Source organism: Apteryx rowi, unplaced genomic scaffold, assembly GCF_003343035.1.
Source record: "Apteryx rowi isolate R43461 unplaced genomic scaffold, aptRow1 scaffold_689, whole genome shotgun sequence".
Taxonomy (NCBI): Eukaryota; Metazoa; Chordata; class Aves; order Apterygiformes; family Apterygidae; genus Apteryx; species Apteryx rowi.
The window spans coordinates 371,894-399,573 of record NW_020450970.1 but is presented as its reverse complement, the minus strand read 5'-3'; the positions used below and the strand labels follow the sequence as shown (position 1 = coordinate 399,573).

At 38.3% G+C, this 27,680-nt stretch overlaps 1 protein-coding gene across 7 annotated transcripts in view; it reads left to right on the top strand.

The window, feature by feature from the left end:
- Positions 1-27,680, top strand: part of ARHGAP8 (Rho GTPase activating protein 8) — a 71,260-nt gene that overhangs the window by 6,821 nt on the left and 36,759 nt on the right. For 5 of the 7 annotated variants that reach the window (XR_003256738.1, XR_003256739.1, XM_026086235.1 and 2 more), the window contains exons 3-7: positions 12,624-12,711; positions 15,446-15,577; positions 18,629-18,715; positions 23,141-23,239; positions 24,362-24,472. Coding sequence is in view for 5 of the 7 variants with exons in the window: in XM_026086235.1 (XP_025942020.1) it covers positions 12,624-12,711; positions 15,446-15,577; positions 18,629-18,715; positions 23,141-23,239; positions 24,362-24,472 (517 nt within the window). In the remaining 2 variants the exon portion in view is untranslated. The remainder of the gene's footprint in view (positions 1-12,623; positions 12,712-15,445; positions 15,578-18,628; positions 18,716-23,140; positions 23,240-24,361; positions 24,473-27,680) is intronic. The other 2 variants (XM_026086234.1, XM_026086233.1) reach the window with 2 other exon arrangements.

The window sequence follows — 27,680 nt, the reverse complement described above, 5'->3', positions numbered from 1 at the left end:
TACTACCAAGGCAAACAAAAACCTTAACTTTCATATTCTCAGACTGATACTGTCCTTTGACTCGGAGGAGACCAAATGGTAGGGAAACTCAGAAAAGGGGGAAAATTTTGGAATGAGAAAATGGAATATACTGGAACAGCTCCTTTTAAAAATTCTTGCTTTACTGCTGATGAGACAGAGAACATACAGTGGGGACAGAATGTTAACTAACCTTTCCTTCACTTTATTTCTGTATCAAAGAATGGGAATGTGCCTCAGTGTAGTCCAAAGTGAGACCCACAGTGCTTTTATTTATTTATTTTTAAGAGAACTACTGGTAGCTTCCATCGTTTCATCTTAGAACTTGCCCTATATTGGTATTGGCTTGGAATAAATCCAAACATTAGATATACTCCTGGTGTAACTTCACTGAAGCCAACAGAAGTATTCACAAAATGAATCTTGGCTGAAACGTGTGGTTATCTGTAATGATTTTTCCTTAATGCTGTAGTCTTTGATAATGTGGGAGGTGGGGGGGAAGTCCCCTAACCCTTATGTAAACCCAGAAGAGAGTGAGTTTAGCTGCCATGTCCGTCAGAATTATTTGATGGGGTTTTGCAAATACACTGGACAATTTACATGCAAAGCACAAGCCAGCAGCCACGCTTCAGAATGCAGTATACAAAAATAAAGAAAGAATTCTGATAATATAATCTAAGAAGAGAACGCAGAGGTGTGCATGTGAATGCAGAACATGCAAAAGGTAAAAATATCATCAGAAGACACATTTCACTTCCACAAAATGAAACTTCTCTATTCCCAGTGTTAACTGGTGTTGAGTCAGATTTAAATGTTTTCTGGATTTAGAATCAAGTGCAGCAAGGGCAAGCTCTTCATACCTCTTTCCCATCTTGGAAAAGTCCAGTCCCTTTTGAGAATGAAACATTTTAAAATGATTTGTACCTAGCTTGTTACAGTTAATCTCCTTGAATAAGAAAAGTATAATTTCAGTGTTTTGAATGGCTGTTTTAAAGCAATTCTGCAAGCTGTTCCTTCTGTTTTAATTCTGTGATTGAAAGACAATGAAACATGTTGTTTGCCATGATTGAAGAATGAGAACACTGAAGTTAGGTGAAAATATTTGCAGTAATTTATCTATCTTTTACAGTGATTTAGTTTCCAACAGTTATTTTAAAAAAACCTAAAATTCCACCTCGCTTCTTGTAAATTAAAGTGACTCGTACTTGCTTTCCATAACAATAGCTTTGACTGTCTGCAAAGGAGATTTTTGAGTTTTTTTTCACACTGTATAAATACAAATTAATTAATAGGGGACATTTTTGAAAGGTACAAGTTCTAATAGTTGTTTATTACATAGTGATTTATCCCACTAATACCAATGTGTTGACTACTTTAAGCATACATAAATGGCAGCAGTGCTGCAATGCTGTTTTTTTTTTTTTTTTTAATTTCCATTTTGAATTTTCAGACTGTTGCTTAAAAAGAAATTCAAGATTTTGTTTTTCTTTGGAGCAAAAATGAAGGGCATATTATGCATATATGGTGCATCAAGCTTCCTTATTTTCTATAGTTTGCTTTCATAATATGATTGCTGATAATTTCTTGTGGTACCTTGTTTTGGATATGCACTGATTAAGTAGAAGGCTATTTCTGATGCTTGTGATTTCATGAATGCCAAGCTGCATCCTTTTATGCATTAGACTAAACTTGCTAGTGGAAGCAAAATCCATCTTTGTTTTAAATCAATATTTTCACTAGCCTTTTACTGCTTTTCTAGTTATGTTTAAAGATTCCAGGTATTCGGCCTGTCCTCAGAGAGAGTGTTTGTATTTTTCTTCAAGCTTCAGTTCATCTCATGGCCATTTCTGGTTTCAGACCCGTGTATTAGAAACTGATTAGAATATTAGAAACTGATTAGAATAGTATTACATAGATCAGGCTGTGAAAGTTAAAGTAGTAATTTAGTTTTGGTCACATATAAGGAGAAACAGTAGTGAATTACCAAATAGTGAAACAGTAGTGAGTTGCCAAATAGGCCTAAGACACAAGTCTTTATAATTATCAGTCTACATTGGTGGCAACTTTGCCACTTCCTCCAATACCTTCAGGAGCAAATCCATGGTGTATAAATTACATGGTGTATAAATTGCACTGTCACGGGGAAAAAAAAAAATCAGTTTAAAGCTTTTTTTCTTAAAGGAAGATTTACTTTATCCAATTTTTATTTCCAAAACATTCCTGAAATCAGGTTCTCTGATGTTATTTCATGAATACCAGTTGGGGGGAGGAGTTAAAAAATAAAAATAAAAAAATATACACATGCACACACATGTGCATGCGCGCACAGACGCGCGCGCGCACAGACAGAGACACAGACGCGCGCGCGCACAGAGACACAGACGCGCGCGCACACAGGCACAGACACAGGCACAGACACAGACACAGACAGACACACACACAGACACAGACACACAGTCACAGACACACACAGACACACAGACAGACGTGCGCGCACACAGACACAGACACAGACACACACAGTCACAGACACACACACAGACGCGCGCGCACACAGACGCAGACAGACACAGACACGCACAGTCACAGACACAGACAGCTACACAGACACACAGACACGGACACACACACAGATGCGTGTGCTCACAGACACGCAGACACACACAGACACAGACACACACAGACACAGAGACACACAGAGACACACAGACACAGACAGACACACAGACCTACACAGACACAGACGCGCGTGCAGACGCGCAGACAGACAGACGCGCAGACACGCACAGATGCACACACATATATATACACGCACACAGACACGCAGACACATGCAGGCACGCACGTGCACACACATGCACACCCACACACATGCATACACGCACGCGCACACATATGCATGCATGCACACATGCAGACACACACGCACGCACATGCATACAAACACACGCATACGCACACACATGTGCACATGCACGCACGCGCACACGCACACACATGCCATACACACATGCAGACACGCACACATGTTTGCGCACATGCACACACACGCACACACACGCGCACGCACGCGCACGCACACACGCATATACACACATGCACGCATATACGCACACACACACGCGCACGCGCACACGCGCACACGCGCACACACGCATGCATATACATACGCACGCATATACGCACGCATGCATGCATATACGCACGCATGCACGCGTGTGCACACACGTGTGCACACACACGCACGCAAACACGTGCGCACACGCGCACACACACGCACACACATATACGCACACGCACGCACATATGCATGCACGCACATATGCATGCACGCACATATGCATGCACGCACATATGCACGCACATATGCACGCACACACGCACGCACACGCACGCGCACACACACATACACACACGCACGCATATACGCACGTGCACACACACATGCATATACACACACGCACGCATATACGCACGCACGCACACACATGCACGCGCCCACATGCACGCGCACACACGCACACGCACACACACGCATATATGCACGCGCACACACGCGCACGCACGCACACACATGCGCGCACACACGCACACACACACATGCACGCATGCACGCACGCATACACGCACGCACATATGCACGCACATATGCACGCACATACGCACGCACATATGCACGCACACACACGCACATGCACACGCATGCACGCATACACACACGCGCACACGCACGCATATACACACGTGCGCGCACACACGCGCGCACACGCGTGCACACACACGCACGTGCACACACATGTGCATGTGCACACGCACATACACGTGCACATACATGCACATGCACACACACGTGCACACACACAGACACGCATGCACATGCATGCACAGAGACACACACGCAGACATGCACACAGACATGCACAGACGCACGCATACAGACGCAGACACACTCAGACATGCACGCACACAGACGCACACACACACCTACACACAGACACCTACACACAGAGACACGTATACACACACACCTGCACACCTATACACACACATATACACACACATGTACACACACCTGCATACACAGATATACACACACGTACACACACCTGCATACACACATATACACACACATACACACACACGTATATATACATATATATATTTATATATATATAGTCAACTGGAGAGCCCTTGAATACTTTTCAAGAAACTAAGGGCTCCAGTTCATAACCTATTTGCAGCACAAGAGCAGATTTTAATGTGGGCTTCACCCATTACAAAGCATGTCTTAACCAGTTGGATGTTGTCATTTTTTCCCCTCAATTGTTATGAGGGGAACTCCAGAATAAAGATTGAAAGCAATGAAGAATGCTCCCTGCTCTAGAAAGAGGGAACTTACCTGAGTCATAGAAACATAGGTTCAAATCCTTTGGGCACAGGAATGAATTGAACTTGAATTTTCCACTTTCTGGGCCAGTTTTCTGCTGCTTCTTTCTCCAACTCTTTATTTCTGAGAATGTCAAAGGAAATGAATCCTTCTTTATCACATTTCTTGCTTTTGAACATCAGACTGTAGGTAGTAGCATAATTTTTTAAGATAAAACTGAGTTAATTACATCAAAATATACGGACAAGTTTTCTTGCTGACTCTGAGAAAATAAAAGGGTCTGCTTTAAATATTATTTGATTTCAACCACTTAAGAGTAATAGGCTTATTAAAATAAATGATGTCTTGAAGTGCCAATTTCAAATGAGCGTGAATTTGATTTTAGGGTTGCGTATCTTGAAAATATACCACGAATCATTCTACACCAGAATATACCTTATTAAAAGAATAGCCTGGCAATATTTCCCCTTCACAAAATAAGTAGATTATATTCCCTTTTTGGTTGACTATTCTGCTGTTTCTTTGCTTTCCTTATATTTTCTTTTACACTTTGTGTGAGTTAGCAAAATATTTAGTCTTGATGTTTAGTTTTGCATCACTGAAAGCAGTACTGACTTTCAGTGCCTTTTTTAAGACCAGAACATCATTTTCCTCCAGAGAGTCAACCAGACTTAGCTGCATGAACATCTTTAACTTGCTCTTACTGCAGCTCATTTTGCATACTTTAAGAATGGCAAAGAAATATAAAGAATTAGTTACTTCAAAAAGCCAGCTGTCGCTTCTGCTTTCAGCTGGCCTGAAGAAAATGTGCTATGGCAAAATATTTCTCGTAGCCAAAATGGAAAAAAACAAAAACTGTACCTGAAGGAATCTTTGAGGAATCTTTGTTTTCTGAAAGGAATGAACAAGGGTCTTAATGCAGGAAATCTCTTAAACAGTCACTTACAATCATTCTTATTTAGGAAAACACTTGAGCATATGCTTGATTTTAATTGCATTTTTAGTACTTTCCAGAATCAGCCAGGTGCAGTCCTCTCGAAGAAAGTTTTTTTCCTAAATGAACAGGGGGACGTGAGTGGAATTCAGAACAGTGCCCATGAAGAGGGATCTTGGTGAAATCAGAATGGGCTGGCTTACCGAATTCGGAGTTGCTGCAATTTTCTGTGTTTACTCAGAGGATCATGATCACAAATTTCATGCAGCTTAAAGATGAAGTATTAAACTATACATTGTAACGTAAAGATTAATAACAGCACAACTTCTTATAAAATGATGATTCTAGTGTAAGTAAACCTTACAGATGTTGGCTACGTGTTTTTCATGTTGCTGTCTTTGTAAGACCCGCGAGGAGGAAACGGTGTGTGTTTGTTTCCGTGAGGTTTGAGTGAGAATGTGGGAGAGGACAAGCCTTGTATTACCCTTCTGCATAGGGAGGGGGATGTAAGCTTTGCAGTTGATTAATGAGTATTTCAGAGCTGCTTTTAAATTGAATTTGGGTATCTGTGGGGGATTCAGGTTGAGACTGACACTCAAATTTAAGTGTTAGCATGTAGTTGTCTACACGTGCACTAGTTTCTAAGTTCCCCTTATAGTTTATGGAGATTTAGAGCTCAGTTCTGTTGCCCATGCTAGGCAACTGAATTTTAGTGCCATTTGGGACCCCTTGGCATACCTGAGGTGCCTGCACTGGGCTGACAGTAAGACACACGACGGACATTTAAATCAGCTGTCTTCACATCTCAAACTGAATTCTACCCAAACTGCAATTTTGTGTAAGGTGCTCATTCTGTTTTGGGGGAATGATGCTTTGGCTTAAGGTTCATAGTACTGATGCCTCATTTTGATTTGAAAATTATTTTAGAACTTTTATGGGTATTTATATTTATAAAATACACAGCATTAGCTGTTGTGAAAACTTGAATTTTCCTGTTTTTCTACAGGAGTCGTTATATTATATGAGCTTCTTTAGTCTCTTCTGCCAGTGGGTGTCACTTCTGAGCTAATGAAATGAGCTTCAGAAATTAGTGTTAGGATGCTCTCATTTTTCTGAGGCAGATGATAGCAACATCAGAAATGCACCTCCCGCTACACTAAAGACCAGGTTCCAAGAACAAGTCACTTAGGCCTGATTTTACTGGAATACAAGTTCATAAGGGGGTACTCATTCTATCCAACTAAGCATCAAACTGATTTTAATGCGGAGATGTGGGTTCTAGATAGTGCTCTGGAGGTTCATGTTTTCTCTGTTGAATACATTTGGAGCCTTAGAAGGACTAGCTGGCTAACTTAATCAGCTAAATTAGATGCCTAAAATTGGGGAGTGTGAATACAGTTTAAGGGTTACTGAATAGTATCGTTGTGCTTTATTTCTGTAAACCTTCTATGCATGAAGAATGCATTGCAATAATAAATACACTGTAGATTTTAAGGCTTGCATATTATTGAAGCCATGTAAAGGCTAGGAGAGAAAGGGATTGGGATAGGATGAGGGAGAAGATACACTCCAAATAGGTTATCAGGCTATGAGCAGATGATAATTTTCATTATAAACTAGTGATGATGTTTTCCAGAAACCAGTCTGTCTTTTAAAATTTTTTCCATCGACTTTAACATCGGCAGTGTTTAGTCCCTTACTTTACTGCTCTTGCTAGAGTCATCCGTGCCAACTTCATATCTAATTCTAAGCAGCTGTCTCTTTAAATCTGAATTTTCTCAAACTTCCCATTTGTTTGCTAGATTCCCCAGAGCAGGAGTCCTGTATTCATTCTTCTGCCAGTTTCTCTGTATATCAGTGCAAAGATTCAAGTACCTGAACCCATGATTCTGACTAAATATATTTATGCTGTATTTGTTTTACCAAATAAGTTGTCTTAATTTGTCCTTTATTCATTTGATCCTTTTAATTGCATTTTAAAGTTGAAGAGTTGAGTTTTAAAACAAAAACTTGGCCCAAAGCAGTGTAAAAGGCACTCTGTTAAACCAAAAGGTAAAAGCCATTTTAATATAAAAAGTGAGGAGACCTTTATTTTTTTTGCTAAAATTTCCATGGTTATTTTAAAACTGCTTATTTTCATATGATGAGCCAAGCTGTTCAATGCCAGGAGAAAGAGAACTCAGAGTCTCTGCATCTAAAGGTGTAAGCATCTATCACTAATGTTAAGACATTATCTCTGTGTTATCTCGGCTGTGTGTTTTTTACTGACTAAGAAATTTGCCGTTATGTACGGGCAGAGACTCATACTGCATTAATTGTTGGTCGTATTTACTCTAAGTTACTCAGCTCAGGCAAAGCACAGAAGTTTAATAATGGCTTTTTTGTGACCCCATGGTTCCCTGGATTGTAGAGAGAAAGAGGAGGCTTGGAAGTACTGTTTGTCTTGCTCTTTAACATAATGTTTTTGAGGATTAGGCTCATTTTCACTAGCCTAAGTTCTATGAACAAAACAGAAATGTGAGCAAGTCTTTTCACTGTAGTAGCAAGTCTCCTGGATTTTGGCTCTGCTTCTGTTCCAGTTGAAACTGGTGGCAGAATTTCCTTTGACGTTAGGATCTGGCTTGCTTTGCTGTGGTGTGATAATGACAAGTTTCAGTGAAGTAAAATGATATATCACTTTTCACTTGTAAAATGATAATATTTAGTATCATCAGAACCAAAGTTCTTAAACAGTTGTGCTAAAATTACAACATTCAAAAACTCTCATTTGCAAATTGAAATGAGCTGTGTCATTAGAAAAAACTTTTCATTTGCAAGAAGCACTTAGTAAGTGCTGTGCCATCCAAATTCTTAATTAAAAAGTAGAATGATCCATTTCCCCACCTGCCCTTCCCTATGTCATTACTGTAACTTTTTTTTTAAACTGCGGAGTTTGCTATCAAAGGCAGTGTATGATTCATGCCTGTTTCAGTGAGACAGACAAATACAATCCCAGAGGTTATCTTGTATTTTAATGCACATAGGTCTTACTATGGACAATACACTCTGTATGCCCCTCCTTACTCATGGAGGAAGAGGCTGGTCTCGCAGTAGGAAGCTAACCGAATTGACTCAGCTGTGAGCACAGCTGATAATGCTGTGGCTGCAGCAGTCAGTAGTCTGCTGGGATTTTTGTATTTACATGCTTTATTTGTGAGTGTCTCTGTGTGACGGTAGGTGGCTGATCTAAAGGCAGTAGTCCCTTGCCCATGGTCAAGAGAAATCTAACATCAGACCTTTTTGGTGCATGAGGGCAGAATTTGACCCAGTGACTTTTTTGCCAAAATGAAAAATATAGGGGTATAAAGATATAAATAGGTGCCTAGGGGAGTCTGAGTGTCCAAGCAGCTAAGACACTCAGTCTTTGGGAATGCTCCCTGCCTGAGGATGTGGAGCTCAAAAACAGTGCAGAAGGGTGAGAGGAGGAAAGCCTTTATACAGGCAGGGTATATACAAGTTATCAGTTTTCGTCTGAAAGTGTTTGATAACATTAGTCCATGGAATGAAGTAGGTTAAAACAAAACTATACTGTTGACCTGCAAGTGACTTTAAAATATGCATTGAAACATCAAGGAGCAAAGTAGAAATTGTGCTTCTTTTTGAATTGTCCCCTGTAGAAAATGAGGCATCCTTCAGTTCTAATTTATTTAGTTCCAGGGAAATTTATTTAATTCCAGTAGGGAAATACAGGTTTTGTGGGATAAATATATTCTCTGTGCAGGATTTAAAGCATACTTCAAACTACGCACTCCTTTGAACTTACAGATTCCTGCCATTCCCCACTTTACCCTCCAGACTGCACTTTCAAGTGTTTGGGGAGGAATTACATCCTCAAGGTCATGGGAGTCAAACTGTCTCAGGCTGGGTAGCAAATGTGCTGGAGTGATGGGAATTTCCCAGAGTGCTCAGTCTTAGCCTGTCTGGTGGAGGGGAGGATAAGGGAGGCCTGATTTTATTTGGATCAACACTTCTTGTGTCATTTTAAAATTTGATGTTTTCAAAATGTTATTGATGCCTACGAAAAACGCTTGTTGATGCACATGAAAAAAGAACAGCCTCTTTCCTTTCTCTAAATCTCATCACTGGTGGGAAGATGGCACTGCTTTATTTATGTTTTTAAGTTCTTACAGAGGGAGGACGGAGACGGAGTTGGCTTGCCCGTGCTGTAACTCAGGGCAGGGTTGGGGATAGAGCTGAGGTCACGTGTTCCGATGCGTCGTCATTGCCTGTATGGCGCTACAGGTGCTCTTCACTACTCTGCTGGTAGTTCTGTGAAAGTTACTTTGCCTCAGCTTTCCCATCATTAAAACTGGGAAATGATGTTTGTTTATGTTCTAAGCGTATCTATTTGCAGTCTTTTATAAAGCTCATTATTTTTTTTCTGCCTTTTAATGCAGGCAGTCCAATGTAACCAATGGTAACAATTAGTGACTCATTTAATAGTTTAACTGGGAACCTTTCTTAGATTTAGAACAGAATATTCTACAGTGTATTGTAATGCAGCAGTTTTTCCACAAACAAGCTGTGAGTTAGAGAACAGTTTGTTATTAATGTTTTAATTTAATTTTAGTACATCATTCATTTTAATGCTTGTCACGTTATAATGCCTTTATAAATGCTCTGAGAACATCAAATAAGATACTTAAAAATAACTTCAGGAAATTAAATTATGACCTGCTTAAGAACAGTATGCAGACATACCTGAGTATCTGTAGTTGTATTGTTGTGCATGTTCTTTCTCTAGTGGTGCTCAAGCACCCTATTTAACACGTGAGTCAGAATATATTTTTAATGAGGGAAGGGACAGCAGACCTTGTGGGATGAAAAAACACCTTCAAGAAAGATGATGGAAATAAACAGTCAGCCTATAAGGGACAGGAGAAAAGGATCAGTCAGCAGAGAAAGCTGTGTCTTGGAAGTCAAAAATATGGGGTTATAGTGATAATTGCCAAAAGTCAAGTTGAGTTAGACCTTAAAAGGATATTGAAACAAATAGCAAAAGGCTCTTTGGTTATATAAATAAAAAGAAAACAAGGAGAGAAAGTGGTCTTCTGTGAAATAAGGATGGGATGGAGTTAGAGGTAATCCAGAGAAAGTTGCCACATTAAACCTTGGTTTTCAGTATAGACAATGATGTTGATATTTTTGGAAAATCTATCAAGTCCCCTGTGTGATGTCCATCTGCAATTCATTACCTAATGCTGGTCTGCATGTTTAGGAAAGATCCATTCAGATTGGAGCAGTGTAGAAAATGGCTAAATCAGGGGAATGGTGATGCTTAAAAAAGACAGAAGAACTAAATTGTTTACAAGGAGTAAAATAAAGGCTGAGAGGGGATACGATTACTGTCTAGAAATTCCTTCAGGAAGATAAACTGTACTGAAGGAGAAGAGTTGTTTCAGCTGAGTGATGTTATTGTCACAAGAACAAATTGGTATAAACTCACTGTGGCTTCTAGACTGAAATTGAGAAAAGGGGGTTGCTGGTTGTCAAAGCAGGGAGCTCAGGAACAGCCTTGTAGCAGGAGGAGCAAGAAGCAGCAAAACCTAACTGCTTTTTAAGATGGAGCTTGACAAGTTAATTGAAGGGATTATATGATACAGTTCTGGTGATAACACAGGCTTGGAATTGATAATGCAGAAGATCTCTCTCCTCAGTCTGTGTTCGTATGTGGAAAGTCATTAAGCGTTAATCTTGCCTCTTCCCTCCATCTTCCCCCTCCACACCTAAACTGGAATGGGTTTAAAAAGAAAAAATAAAGATACTGTCTCATCATGACTTCTGCAAGTACCGTTGAGCACAGGTAGGAACTGGACAAAATGAATACAGGGATTTTTTTTTCTTAATGTAAAGTTTGTCTGATCAAGACAACTACCTCTCCTGAACTGAATGAAGGAAAGCATATCACTGTCTGTGGTGGTTTTCATGTAAAACATGGATGTTTGTAAAGCTGTGACATACTCTGTTAGTTCAGATCATCTAATTTGAACCAGCATTGGTTTTACAAGTTCGAACAGCCTAAGAAATGGTGTGAAGCTATTCTGCACAATTTTCATAAAGCTATTCTGCACAGTTTTCATAGAAATGCCATAATGATTTTATTTATTCATTAAGTCACTCTCTTTCAGAGTTAGCTTCCCCCATTTTACCTATTTTCTTTGCTTATTCTAGACATTGCCTAATTAGGGAAGGAAAGGAAACAACAGAATTAGAAAGAATATCTTTAAAAAATATATATCATGTCTTAACTTTCTATCCTACTGATATCAAAGCCAAACTTTGATACTTTGGAGTATAGAAGCCAGGATTAAGTATAATTTAATTTGAACATTGAAATTAGACAAGAATATCTCACACATGAATTAAGTCTTAAAGTTTTCTGGGATGCTTCTGTATTATTTTAACAGGAATGATATCTTTCATGTAGACAAATGTTAGTATCTTAACACCTCACAGTCTTCAGGACAGAGTTACCCTCAGTACAAGCATTGCTTAAACTCTGAGTCTGACTTGCCAGATAGTGGAAGTCAGGCATGGGGTGGCCCCGGCACGAACACCAGCCTTTTCTCTGCAGGCAGCCTGCGTGAAGCTGTCTTGAGTCAGGGGTGTAATGGACTTGGGTGTAACAATATATGCTTTGCCAGAGAGACTAAGGGGATGGACATTTAGGGATCTTCAGGTTATAAAAAGCCCAGGTGTGTGCCCTGCTTGTTGTGTTTTAAATGGGATCTGAATGTAGCAGTGCTTTTGGAAAAGAGTATCTAAGAATGCTTAAGTTGCCTAAAAAAATCTGACCAAAGTGTGACAAAGCAGATGCCTGAAGTGCTTCTGGGCAGAGCAGTATTCTTATATATTACAAAAATAAGGCCTGAAGAGTTTAAAAACAGGCCACTTTTAGACTACTAGGGAAAGCAGGCCTATTTTCTTCCATGACTGAATTCTGCAGGAGGACTTTAGTGTCCCCTAGCAGGAGCTGAACACTTCCAATCTCCTTTGAATATGACTTTCTCAGCTTAGTTCCCTCCATTGCCAGACAGCTGCATCTTTTCATGCCAGTGGTGGGCAGATTGATTTCTGTATACAGCAAGTGATTTGACAGTGAAGTTTCACAGTGCGTTTTAGGTAGCGGTGGGAGCTGCAAAGGTAGCCTCAAGTATCAGAAGATATGAGCCATTCCTTCAGATAATTGAGATCCCACTGCATAAATAAATGAGCATTGTCTTTACTAACTGTTTTGTTCACCAGGTGATGACAATTCTGGAAGGAAGGTGATTACTTTCAATTGCTGCCGTATGCCTCCCTCCCATCAGCTCAATCACACCAGGTTGCTGGAGTAAGTTTCTCTCAATCCCCTGCTTGGACTACTTTGCATTTTATATGTGAACTTCTATTAGTTTGTTTCTAGGTGAATGAGCTTTTTGGGAAGAGAAGCAGGGGGCAGAGAGTGAAATGCTAATATTAAGTGAATGAGATGTGGATGAAGCTATCAGAGTTCCTTCACCAGGAATCTTGACTAGAAAGAGCAATTCACTGTTTACAGAAATTAACTTCGTGTATTGTAGTCTTGATATTGTTAATGAATTCCGATGGCATTTGAAAATGGAATTTATGATGAGAACCAATGAGATAGAAATTTGAGTATTTTAGTGCTCTGTATGTATGTTCTCATGAATTGTAGGATTTGCCTTAATTTGTTATACTTCATCTTCTAAGTCACTTAGTTACAATGTTTCATTATTTTTATGTCATTTTTTCTTCTTTTATAAAATAATCAACCTTACTTACCATATCATTATGCTTAAACTTTTTTTATCTCACTTTGTAATGTTTGTTTTTTGTGTTAAAGGGGTTGTGAACATGAAAAATCACATTCTTCCTCCATGTAAACTTGCTGCAATAAAGTATCAGAACATGTTTCTACCTGGATTCCCTAGCTTGTCACTACAATGGGGTCTGTTTTGTCAGGAGAGCTCTGTCCTTATTAAGCATTTAAAACCTATTTTGAGTTCTTGTACAGCCTCCATTACCAAAATATTTGAGCACCTTTCAGTATGCCTACCCTTACAAAAGAAGGAAGTGCTGTTATCTCAACTTTTCAGAAACAGAGGGATTAAAAAACAGGTTATTTAAGAGATGTGTTTGAAACAATGCTGCTTAATTTGTATGCTCCTCACACTGTTAGCATAGTTCAATAGCCTAAAGCCAAGGCTTCCTATATAATATAGAAGGAGTGCTAGCCCCTTGGAGCAAGATCCACAGCAGTCAACTCCTCACCTAGAGGAGCTACCTGCACTGATTGATAGGTAATGCGAAAGAAAGGAGTAACAACATTGCAGTCCAGATCTAAGAACCCTTCCTCAGTTCTGCAGGGAGGCACCTGAATAAAACTAGGATTTCCAGCCCTCAGACTCTTCTGGATTTGAACAATTAAATGCTTTTCTATATCTGAGACTACATCAAATTCTCTTGGAAAGTCCGTGCTAAGATAGAGAACTGAAGGCAGTTATCTGAATTTGAAGCTAGCACTGTATCTGTCAGGTGATCTGTGCTTTAAGTAGTTAGACCAAGCAGTCAAATTTTGAGGAAAAGACTGTGCAGACTAGGCCCAGATTGGTAGGTTGTTTGTGATTAAATCACTTAAAAGATTGATCTGGTAAAGCTTTTATAATGTCCCTGCAATTCTGTTACAGCCTGGGAACAGTTAATTGACTGTACAGAAATATTGGTTATTTTATGCCCACAAAACCCCTCTCCATTATTTTTAGAAGTACAGGCATTGGAATGCAATGTGCCAAGGAATTACATGGCATAAAATAAAGCATGAGACTCCCTGTATGTAAGAATATCTTTTTAGGTATATTTTCATTTCAGACTAATTAGAAGTCTTGAATAATTGTTACTACTATTTCTATTAAACTAACATCTAATACTCAAGTCAGGGATCAAAACTGCATTATACTAATTGCAGTGGAAGTCCTTGTCCCAGACCATTCACAGTCTAAGATTTACAGTATGCTAAGGGGAATAAGCAGCTAAATGAGGTGGTGGGAGTTCAGGGTAACAGTGAAGCTGCATGCTTTTGCATAGGTGGATAGTCAGAGTGGCCTTGATACTTTCAGATATCCACAGCCTAATAAATGCCACATGGAACTATCTATTTTATTAAATGAAAATGGCCTACATACGATTAAGCACAATAGCTAGGGCTATGCCACAGAATAATAAGAAAGCATTGAGAGTGACATGAGAAAGTTAAAATCTGACACAGCAAGAGATGAGGCCAGATTGTACTCCTCCATCATTGCTTTATTTGAATCATTGAGCTGTGTAATAGACCATACAGTGTTCTCAATTGTAGGAGAAAGGAAAGAGAAAAGCATCTTAAAGTATACCATAAAAGAATCAACACAAAGCAATCTGCTTATAAAACGTGCAGTATTATTTCAAGATGGGATAACTAGTGTAGTTCCTTAAATTAGTTTCAAAGGAGATGATCTTTGAACACAGTCCCTGCAATACAAAAAAGAGAAAGGCAAACATATTCAGGGAAAACAGTTTGCAGTAACCAGTCCTAATTGCCAGTAATTAGCTGATGGTTTTTTTTCAAGAATTTAAAATATTTTAAATTGGGAGAAAAAAATAAGATCTATTTGTCATTATTTTGAAAAGTCAAAGCGATGGTGTTTACTTGGCTAATAAAAAGGAATTTACAAAGACCAGAAGAAAGCAAAATACAAGTCAGTTCTAATTGTCAGTTAAAATGCATCTTTTTTAATTTCTTGGATAACATGGTCCCTTATTGTCTTCATCTTTTAGTGATCCATGAGTACTGTACATTTTGTAACTAAACATATTCTTTCAAATTTGGAGGTTTGTAGTGATGTGGAGTTATTGGTAACACTGCTACTAAAGCAAAATGAACTTGTTTGATAAATAATTGGAAGCAAACATGAATTTAGAATCACTTGCACTCAGTGCAAAAGTAGTACATTCAGTTTCTCAGCTACTGGTTTAAAAATCTCATCCAATATACTATCTTAAAACTAAAATGTTGTCTGTCTTCTCAGGTATTTAAAGTATACTCTGGACCAGTATGTAGAGAATGATTATACGGTTGTCTACTTTCACTATGGCCTGAAGAGTCTGAATAAACCATCTCTGAAATGGTTGCAAACTGCCTACAAAGAATTTGACAGAAAGTATGTCTCCAAAATATTTGGTTTGCTCTTTCTGTTGTGTAATGTCTCTACTAACTTCCATGAAAGAAGCATAAAGATATCTCGATCAGCTGGCAGGCTGCTGAGTTTGTTTTGCCATTGCAAATTCCTGTAATGTTCCCAGTGCTGTTGATGCTATTAGAAATGTCTTCTGTGCAGTACTAATCAACATCCTAGGTGCTGGAATGGTTATCCAAAGATATAAAAAGCATTGGCACAAGAACCACGAGCCACTGCTTTTCTGTGCACTGATTAACAAGATGTGTGTGACACCTTGTTAGCCATCGTTCTTAATGGTCTCACAGTTGTGTTTGAACCTTTAATCGTTCCAAGGCTAGGTTGTATGTGTAAAAGGAGAGATTTGTTTCTAACAAGCTATATCTCATAACCCTTGTGGCATTTGCTGGTTTTTATATATAAAGCCCATAAGGGACCACTGTGTTCATAGACTCCTGACCTTTAGAATAACTCTGGCTGCTGCTGAAGATCTCATGTTTTAGTTGGATGGGACGTAGCCTAGGCCAAAGCTACTAGATAAATTTCATTTTAATAGTGGGAACTAAAGATGCTTATTCTCTGAAAATGAGAGCTTACTGATGGAGCTGAAAGTTTTTATTGACAGCAATTAATCTTTTACTATGTTTGTAAGATGTCCTTAAAACGGCAACATGACCGAAAGCAAATATATTCGAAAAAATAGCTCTTTCCTGGTAGTGAAAGAGGGGGTGAGGGGGGGGAGTGGGTGTTGGGAGGGATCGTACATCTCTGATTTTTCCAATTTGGGAGATGGAACAGGAAGCAAATCTCAAAAAAAGATGCTGTGAAAAAGATGAAGGGGTGTTTCTATACTAAATTGAGGTATTAATACCTGAGTGTTTCACAGGAGTATACACTCTGTTTTGCAAATTGAAGCTGAGATGTGCCTAGTGCCAGAGCTCACAATCTTCTGAATTTCACCCAATAATATCCTGAAACCCTAACCCCTAAAACCCAAGAAAATGAGGTTGTGCATAGCAGCCATCAGAGCTGCAGCATGAAGCTGTCATCAGAAGCCTCTAACTGCTTTCATGTGATTTTTTTTTTGCTTTGGGCCAGCAGCAGAACAAGAAAGCTTACTTTTTGCTAGTAGGTTTCTCAATATGGTCAATACAACATACCTGTTATTTCTGAGACAGGGTAAGGGAGGAGAAAAGGAAAGGGTGTCTTGTCTTCTGTGAAAGATTTGGAATGTCACAGTTTTTTGCTGTGCTGGGACAATTTCTGAAAATAAATGGTTGTATGGTACTGGAAACCTGCCCTATCATACTATTTTCCTTCTGGGAGAATCCCAAGCCAAATTTACAGTTGCTGTCTGGGGAGAGGCAGTATGAGGGCAATATCTTCTTCAGTTTCATTCCCTTTTGACATGTGTAACATATCAAGTGCAGAATGTGACCCTCACTTATGCCAGAAATCCATTTTTTCCGTCTCCCACCCTGTCCCAGAAAGCAGGAGAATCAAAGGGAAACAGATAAACCTGGGTAACTGGGTAAAAGCGGGCAAACTTTACACCCATTATTTTACTTATGACTTTATGTATTGTCATTAAGAAGTTCACAGCAATATTCACAGCCAAACACATATTTTTAACTATACTAGCCAGAGAAAAAAACAAAAAAGAATACCTTTCAGCTTCTTCCATATGTGTGTGTTTTGGAGGTCAAAGGAAAGAGAAGAGGAGAGTACAAAAGCAGATAGTAATTAGCTAGCATCAAGAAAGCAAATGTTTAAAAGGAGTAGTTTCAAAAGGTTAAATCTTGCTTTTGAGTTTTACAGCAGAGGCTCAGGAAAGTCGGACGTATAACTGTAGTCTAGGAAACTATCAAGCATGTAAACTTCCACAAAAGTAATGGCTTATACCTGTTGCTTAAAGATACAAAACAAACTTAGAATGTAGACTTCAGTGAGGCAGCTCAGGTTTTTTGCTTGTTATTTTTTGTTGTTGTATTTGGGTTCTTTTTCCTATTCATAGTGATGCACAGTGTCTGAAAGTTGTCTGCTTGTGTATGACGCTGCCTTTGTAAAAACAATATCTTTCTCATTCAAAGATATATAAGCCCAATTAAAATTGAAAAGGAAAAACTGCTGTAATTGCTAAGTTGCTCCTCTCTTCCTTCTTATCTTAACTTGTTATGAGAAGATTTTTCCTAGGAGTTCGCGATCATTTTTTGCTAACAGTAACCCTCGAATGGTGAACATTTGAGAGGGGTTTTCCTTACTGGGAAAGAGACTTAGAGAAGTAATAAGCAACAGTTATATATAGAAGCAAGATATTTGATTTCTGCAAAATGAAATTCAGAAAATGTGTAATGTTGAATAAGCTCAGAGTATTTTCATGCAGCCTGGTTTTCATTTTTGTTTCAGCCCAAATCTATTATTTATCGTATTGTGATGTGACACTACAGAATAAAGCAACACTATAATGGAGAAAGGTTTTCCATTTTAAACAAAGGGGACCATCTGATGTAAATCAGTGTGCAGTTGGCTTCATCTTTGGTAATTACTATCAAAACAAGGCAAATGTAGTAAGAAAAATAAAAGATTGGGTGTAAATTTTACATCTGAAAATTTAGAACTTTTCTCCATCATGAAAATCCTTTAAGTGGAAAATAATGGGAAATGAAGGAAAGTTATTTTTTTTTATGTGATAAAATTTTTAAAGACTCTTCCTCCTCTTCTCAATTCTTTGTCAGGTTGCCTCTTCTCCAATATTTTTCTTTCCCTCCCCCAATTATTAAACTCACAAGACAACAGACGTTGGTTAGTAATATAGTAAGTAGTGTAATCTTAGCCTACTATTTTATTGTCAAAACCGACCATTTGTTTTGTTTTTATTTTTTTATTTCACATTTAATTTCCTCTGAATTGAGTCATTTTAAGGTACTTGAAAAGAATGCTGTATAATGTTCCAATAATATAACCTTTCATTCAATTGTAGCTATTCAATTCTACAGTATATTAAAGTCTTCTAACAATTTCATTTTCTTTTTCTAGGTATAAGAAAAACCTTAAAGCACTGTATGTTGTACATCCAACCAACTTCATAAAAATTCTGTGGAATATTTTTAAACCTCTTATAAGGTACTTGGCAGTTTATTCAAAAAATTTTCCTGTTTAGTTTAAGGATGGTGTGTTCTGTAATAAGTTGCTTTTAAAAAGGCTTGAGGTAAAATATGTCAGGTAACCACACAATACACATTTAAAATATGGCTTGAACTAATGTATAAGGTGAGCTTAAGCTTGGGTATGAATAATAGGGTAGGGTTTTTTTCTTTCTAAGAAAAGGGAGTTTCAATTCATAGTATGTTCGATGGTAAGGATATACGTTCAAGTAAGTATCACTTTAAAGCATAGTTACATGATAAAAACTGCAGACCTTGAATGACTTTTTTGTCCTATTTTACAGCACTTAGCACAATAGAACTGGGCCCATGACTGGAATTACTAGGTGCTGTGGCAAAGCAGATGATAAACAGTTAACCTTTGGTCTGAGCTCATGTGCTGAGATGAATAGGAATGAGGTTACTTGTGTGTTCAAAGTTAATGCATATGCCCTGAAGGATTTGAGACGGAGGGTATAAACGGTGAAGGTGGATTTATTTTACTGGTGGATGCTTTTCCTTTGCATGATAAAAAAAAATTGATGCTATTTGCATCCATCTACATATCTACACAAATATTAGTGATAAGATGGCTTCCTTGGCTTTTGCTCCTGAACCCCTGCTACTTTCAAATACTTCTGCCCTTTTTTGGATTGTATTATGAATATCCTCAGGGTTGAAGGAAGTAAACAGCTTATTTTGAGAAGCTATAATGAACCAACTAAAAATGTCTATTACAGTAACTTGCAATTAATTGAATTTTTGACTGGTAGAAAGTTAATGAATTAGAAGGGATGGTTTAACTTCTAGACAGATCAAAACATGCAAGAAGCTTGTGAAAATATGAATGGTAACCATGGCTAAAAATCATTCTGGAATATACTGTTCTTGAAACAAGAAGAATGACTATGAGTTTTTATTTTAACTGGCAGCAAAATAGATGCCAGAGATGGAGGATGTAAACTAATGGTGAGAAAAGTGTGACTGAAGCAGGAGTCTGGTAGCTCATTGTACCTCAAGAATGAGATGGATGGTTTTTGTTCCTCATTCCCTGTCAGATGGGTATGGAGAGCTTTCTAGAAGGAGGCTTAGGAAGAAAAGCAAGCAAGCAAGCAAACAGGAAAAACCCTTGGTGCATTTGTCAGCACTTGGGCAAAACCAACCATTTCTTCAGAGGCTGCAGACTATTGGGGGGAATAGCCCCAGCGGAAGTCTGCTGAGAGGGGCAAGGGAGTGTGTACCTTGCACATGGGGCCTTCAGGGTGGATTGAGCTCAGCTCTGCAGAGCACAAGGGCTTTGATGTGCTGTACTGTATGGACCAAGTCCACCTATTAGGCTGAAAAACCTCCACAACAGATCTGTTGAAAACTCCGCTGAGAGCTACTAAATAGAAAGATAACGCCTCTGGTTCAGTCCCTGAGGCTGTAAATTGTTGGAAGTTGGGAATATGTTCTGGGGAAGGATTACCTTGCGCTTTTGCTTGTATGCACTTCTGTCCATGTCTGTTGTTAGTCACTGTCAGAGGAAAGAGACTGGTTTAGATGTTTAGGGGGCCTGGAATGGCCATGCATACATTCTTATAGGGTAGTTATTTGTGGGGAATTGAGAAATCAGCTTCAGGCCTCAGGAGTTAAGCCAGACATTGCATGGTTAAGAGAAAGCAGCAGAGTGGGCAAGGATTCCTTTTTATAGCTATTTCTGGAGTGTTGTCAGTGTTCAAACCACAGCGTGGAACCAGGACTGGCTCTAGGATTTGCCTTTCCCTGCATACATCTGTACCCCTCCTTGCACTTCCAACTTCTGGCAGGAGTAATGCACCTTGGGTGTTTATGCAGCTAGCAGAGCCACAGCTGGGTAGCATCCATGCTGTTTGACTCAGAATAGTAATTAGCTGTTAATTCTTACCGAAAACAAATTACAGGTACCTCTTCCAAGTACTCACTTCCCTTGGATCTTATAGGATATCTACATAAATAAGATGAATGCTTCCACCCCCTCCCCCCTTTCTCCTTTGGAACAGTATGATGCACTGACTTTTAAATCCTTGTTTACTTTGGATGTGAAAATGGGTAATACTGATACATTTAAGCATTCATATCTGGCATAGAAAATTGGAACCAGGGCTTGTCATCTTAGATGCATCATCATCTTGACCTTTTGAATGCCCAGCAATCTTGTTTGCATTTGACTTTTACTACTGTGTACCCACATGCTTGTTTTGATTCTAATTTAGTACTACTCTACTCCCTATTGTTAGAATATGTGATGTACAACAACAAATTTATTCATATAATGGGACTGACAAAATAATTAAAAACATCAGTAAAGTCTGAATTGATCCATAAGCCAGAAGGCCAAAATTGGCTGAAGCTAGGAAAAAACCCTCTTTACTGCTGAAAATAGTTTAATTATCAAACACTTCTGCATTCATGGTTCGGGTAGACTGTCTTGTTTGTAAAGCAAGGGGAAAAATAAGGATATGATTTTACAACTGAAGTGTGAAAACATGATTTGCCTAAACTGTATTCTCATTTAAGACTAAAACTTACTGACATCATTAATTTACTAGAATTGTACAATTTAGAGTTTGTTCACTGTACCTTCTCCATCTAGGTTGGAATAATCTTCCCTTAGCAAGTCATGCTTTTATTTAAATGTTGATATCAAACCAACGTTCACAAAAAAAGGTGGAAAATCCTCTGGACTTTGTTTCCTAACTTTGCTGAATTACAGCTCAGACTCATTTGTGAATTGTGTTTCCCATAAAAATCACAATTGTAAATTAAATGCCATTGTCGAAAGCATATATTTGTTTTTCTATTTGTTAGGAACTTGGCTTGAGTACTTTTACATGAACAAAGCATTTATTGCAACCTGGGTGAACAACAGAATTTTCGGAGTGAAAATGAAAAGTAATAAGTATTTTAGCATAGTTGTATTTGAAAATATTTAAGAAAATTTGAACAAATGTTCTTGAAAAAGAACATTTAAGAAAATGTGAATATGTGAAATTTTTCAAGCTGCAGAAGTTGGTTAATCTCCCTTGCAGTCCCAAAAGAGCGAGAAGTTAATGCATTAAGTCAAATGCATTGTTTGCAAAGTGCAAACAAATATCAGAAGAGCGCATGTGTGAGCTAGTGAAAGCTGCCCATCTATTATCAACATAATACACTTTTTGCTAGTGGTGGTGAGGTAACATTTGTAAAGAGCAGCAAAAATTTCTAATTGCTCGTGACTTAGTTACAAATTATCTCTTTTATAACATGTTGTGCATTACTAATAGATGACTAGTTAGAGAATTCATTTAGCCCATTGCTTACCTAAGATGTTGAAATTGCAGGCCATTTTGGAAAAAACACAAGCTGAAAATCTCTGAATTTGTACACACACAGACTGAAATCTATCAATGTTGCAAGATTGCTTACCTGTTAGCAAAATTTAGCACCTCTTTTGAATTAAAAGCTTGTAAAGTGCTCAAGTAACTTACCTTTGTACCATCTCCCACTAGAGGGAGCCTGTGTATGTATGTTTGACAATTCAGTGATAAATTCATTAATGGAAGAGAATTTTTCTCCAATTTCACTATCAAAGTAACTTGCAGCAAAGTACGGGTTTTATCATACACACCTGTTACTTTTCTTGACTCTTCATTACATTTTGTGTTGCAGAAAAATACAAAATTGAGACTGTGTGTATAAATGTGTCTCTGAACCATGCTTAAACATGTTGGCCTGTATGTAATGAGTTTCTGGCTGAAACTCAGGATCTAACTAGTGATACCTGATTCTTCAAATTCAGAAGTCTGTATTGTGCAACTCATCCAAAGAATCTTATTCTTCAGGGTATTTTTTAGAAGCCATAATCTAAAAATCACCTTTTCCAAAAAGGATAAAGCTGATTGCCTGACACTTGGAGGGGTGCACACTATACACTCTGTGAAAATTTTGCCTGTCACTTACTAGTTTATACTATTTATCCACAGGTCCATTATTTTGTCTTTTGGTAGGGAGGAATATCTAAAAAAACACAAACTTATTGTCCTGTTGGCCATATAACATTTCCTCCAAAGTTAACATGAGTCTTCTACGCAACATTCCTTTTAGTAAGTTTTCAAATGCTGTGTGAAAGCTGTTTTTCAGTGGTTTTTAAAGCAATGTTTTTCATATCTATGCAAATCACAAAACATTCAGATGGAAGTCAGTTATTTTTATTCAAATCAGACTCTCAGGTATGCACTGTATATGTTTGATCATATGAAATGAAATACATCTTATGTCTCCTGCTGCTTCAATTACAGTCTAATTCTGAGTTGCATCAGCACTTACATTTTTGTAACAGAAACTAAACCCTTCATAGATGTTCCTCCCATGCTGATTTTTATCCTTCTTTTCCATTTTTTTTTAGCCATAAGTTTGGGAAAAAAGTCACCTACTTGAACTATTTAAGTGACCTGAAAGAGCATCTCAAATACGACCAGCTTAATATCCCTCAAGAAGTCATCCGGTACGTGGCAGGTTTAACATACCTCATCTCACCTTTTCTTAGATGGAGTTGTGGCCTGTTCTTTTTATTCCAGACAGTCATTAAAGAAATAGGATTAGATTCTAAAAGTCTAATTTACCTATTTGTGTTTGGTTAAATTTAACTCTGAAAGCTGCATTGTCATCAGACACTGAAGAATGTCATACGTTTACAAAGGAGAATGCTATATAGTTCTCTACAGATCTGGAACATCTAAGTCTCAGTTGTGGAGTGTTTTCTTAGTATAATTTCAGCCTCTGTGTGAGCATTAAGAAAACCAGTCCATGTGTCAGTACTGCTTTTGAGTACCAAGTAATGTTTGCAGGCAAGAATACACTCCTGACCTATTTACTTGCATATTATAACAGATCAAGTGACTTTCTTTTGCTAAGAGCATCTGCAATCAGCATGGTGTTGACTGAATTGAAACTTTATGGATATGTCTTTAGCAGATCCATGACTTTTATGTTGTGTACATGTGTGTTAGGGAAGGGTGTTGGAGGAGAGACAGGAGAGAAAAAGAAATGCACAGGGCCGGAATTGTCAAATGCCACTATAAGTATCAATAACAGTCTCTGGCACAGTGCTTTACATGGAAAGGCTTTGATGTACTGACAGGAAGTGATTTTATGTCACTACTGAATGAAAGTAGCTGGAAGCTTTGATTATGACTGTTATTGAAGCCTGGTGGGTTTTTACACACCTTTTGTGTAAATATGGAATAACAGAAAAATACTTTACAGCTCTAAGGTTATAAAATGGATTGCATGGTTGCCAAAGAAAGGGGAGTTGTGTTTTGAGTAGCAAATAGGCTTGAATTTTGCTTTTAAATTATAGTGCATTCCTGTTTTGGGGGCAAATTTATCACTGTACTCCATTGGCTGAAGCAAAAGAGCTCTTTTGTTATGTCTTCCTTAAGTATTCTCCCACAAATGCTACTTAAAAACTTCACTAATGCTCAAATTAAATTAACTGTAAGTTCTCTAGGACCTGCAGAATATTCTCTGTTGTCAGGAGCATCATGATCAATACTGGTGGCTGTTCATATATGTAGTTTTATCAGCTGTGATGCACAGAAAATCAATGATTTCTTGATTTTTGCAGACATGATGAAAATCTTCGGGGGAAACAGAAGGGAAAACTGCCACCTGTAGTGAAGATTCCTCCACCAAGACCACCTCTACCGACCCAGCAATTTGGGGTCAGCCTGCAATAGTAAGCTATTGAGATTTGTAAAGTGGTACCTCTCCATTTTATCCTGCAGCCTTTTGTAATGTGTGGTTTCACTGGACATAAAGTCTGCGCAAGTTTTCATAGTGTGTGTTTAGTTTCTGTCATTTTCTTTGAAAGATATAAAACTGTGAGGCTAGCTAGTAGCTTTTATGAATTCAGGACAGGTCTCAGTCCCCGTGACCTGCCCGGTCATCATGTTTACAGTGTATCTTTATGGTACTTAATGCTAGCAGGGCTGCACAGTTCCCCCAGTGGACAGAATTTTTGCCCATATGTGACAGAGCCCCGAGATAATCTGTTGCCAATGGATGCTGGCATGTATGCAGGTGTTTTGGTGGTGGTTTAGATAGTGGGTAGCAAAGCCATGACAAAGCTTCAGGCTCCAAGATGGATGCATAAAGCCAAAATGAATTTTTGAGCCCGTATAGATTGTTGCTTTGCTGCTCCTGCGTTGTTCTGATCAGAGTTTTATGAAATGAATAAAATACTCTATTCCAGAAATGCCCTGACAGCTGTTTACATAGATTACAGCACTGTATGTGGTATAAAAAACGGTTTAATTTACACAAGGAGTGGAGTCGCAATAGTATTTGTAAGATTCAATTTTGATTTAAAAAATAAATAAAACCCCCCAAAGCCCTACAACAACAAAAAACTTCTAGCTTCCCATCCATAGTAATTTTTGTCAAGAGCTATGGTGAACTCTACCTTACTATGTCATCCTGCTCAAAAGCAGTTGAAGAATACTGTTCACATTCAACAAAGACAATTTTGTCCGTGTTAGAAATGAATTCTACCTGATACACAAATGTTTGCTGGATCCCCTCCTACCCCCACTCCACTTTTCTGGTTCTAATGATTCAGCTGTAAATGAGATATAAAATAAATTTTTCCCCTGGTTAAATGTTAAACATCAGTCCTCTCTGGAAGGCCTGAAATTAGAACAATCAATATCTATTATGTAAGAGCTGCTATGACATTAACTTTTATGATACCTCTTTAGAGTTCAACCTAACACTTGAAACATGGCTAACTCACTTTCCTAATTCAGAAAATACCTTTTGGGTGATCTCTACTGGGTCATTAAGAAGGACAGTGTTTTATGCCACAGCTTCAGTAATAAAGATGAAACTATTTGCAGGTGTCAAGGCACACTCTGTCACTCGCCTCAAGCCAAGCCTCCCTGCCCAAGCAGCTCCAACCTCTCACAGACTTAGGCGATGAGGCAGTGTGTTGTGCGCCACTCTTAATGCTCTTTTATTTCTCTGACTGTTTCTGAACAGTGTTTTTCGCTGGGCTGCACATGCTGAGGGTGTTGCCTACCTTTCCAAACCCTGCTGCTTTCCAGCTGTGTTACCATGAGCAAACCATATCCTTTTTGTGTACCTTAGTTTCCCCATGTATAAAAGCCTGGCTAATTTATAAAGAGCTTTGAGATCTGTCAGGGAAAAAATACTGAGCAAGACATTATTATTATTTTTAATCTGGTGAGTTCCAGCACTCACTAAGGAGATTTTGAACTGATGCCATGCATATGTAAGTTCAGTTCAGAGCACTCACATGTCTAAAATTTAACCACACAAGGATATGCATTCATTGTTTGCCCAGTGTTATTCAAAATCCGTCTTGCGGGAGAGCTTGTGCTCAGTTGCCGTATAAAAATAATAAATAATTACCTGAAAACTTTAAAATGAGAAAAAAATGTATTAATTTAGATTGTATTAATTTACATTGAGGAAAGGTAAAGGTAATGGAGGAGAATGACATGTATTGAGAGCTTCTAAAATTTGAACCAAAAAAGTATTGACTTTTATCTTGATGAATGAACTGCTTTTGCTAATTCCTTCTCTTTTATGATCTCTATAGCCTGTAATGGCAAAATATCAATAACCTCACACCTCTCTAGCAAGGAAGCAGGTTTGAAGTCTTCACCTAGGTGAGATTCTGTCCATTTTGTGAAGTGTGGTACAGGGAGACCCTGATTTTATTTTGTGTAGGTTTGTGGGAATATATGTACTATGTGCTGTGTATTTTGTTACAGTCCAGTAAAACTAGTATTATCAGAGATGCTACTGAGAGAAAGCTGCTGTCATTAAAAGACTGTTTCTCTGTGGAGGTTTTTCTTTAGTTTAAAGAAAAGAAACAAAACAAAAGGACCTGTAGGCCTGAGGCTTCTTCAGTTTTAATACTTCTGGGATGGCGATTTTTATCCAGTCTGTAAAAGGATGGTGAATGGGATTTAACCAAAGCCCTCATAGATGGGCTAATTTTGATCGTATGTGTAATAATGGTACCCCAGTGACTTCTGGCTGCAGAATGTGGTCAACCCATCCATTTACTTAAAAGATCCATACTCATACCCTAAAAGCAAAGGCAGTGCTTTCTCTGGAAACACTTTCTCATTTAACTTTTCCCTCAGTTTATATTTGTTAATGCATTTGGTTTCCAGAGATGTACTTAAAAACTAGAACAGCAGAAAGTGACAAATGTTGTTTCAAGATCCCTCACTTTTGTCTCAATGGACAGGAGGAAAAACCTGTTTTGTTAGGGCAGAGAAACAAAGCTTGAAGGAGGTTTTCATCTAGACATGGATAAATGACTGTCTGAGACCAGTGCTTCCTCTTAGAGGAATCTGTTAAATCACATAGACATTTTTAACCTTGTAGAGTGGGATTTTCAGAACAACATAAGGCAATTGGGCATTTAAAAATCATGGAAAGTCTGTGAGAGCTGGGGGTATAGTTCTTCAAAATGTCATCTGTACTGAAATGGGTTTAATTTATGAGTGAGGTGAAGAGATTATTCTCAGGTTAGTTCAAAACTTTTCATTCTTATGTTACCCTCAGCAGCTCAGGGTCCTATATCTGAATTTAAAATGGTCGCATTTGATCTCTTTAACCTTTCAATATCATCTTAACCTTTTAAGGAGGGAGAGGAGGAGGAAGCACCAAGAACCAAAATGACTTTTATCTCTTTAAAGAGCAAAATGATCTTTATATTTACTCCTTGAGGTGATTGTGCAGAGAGGAAGAAAATCAATGTCTAAATATGTAGGTACAATTGAAGGAATATGAGATGATATTTGTGCAGTTTTGGCCATAGTTAGCAGTCACCATGTTCTTCGTGAGGAGTATAGGCAGAAAGAAGTTATTTGGTCATTCCAACCATGTGAATATAAAAACTTTACACA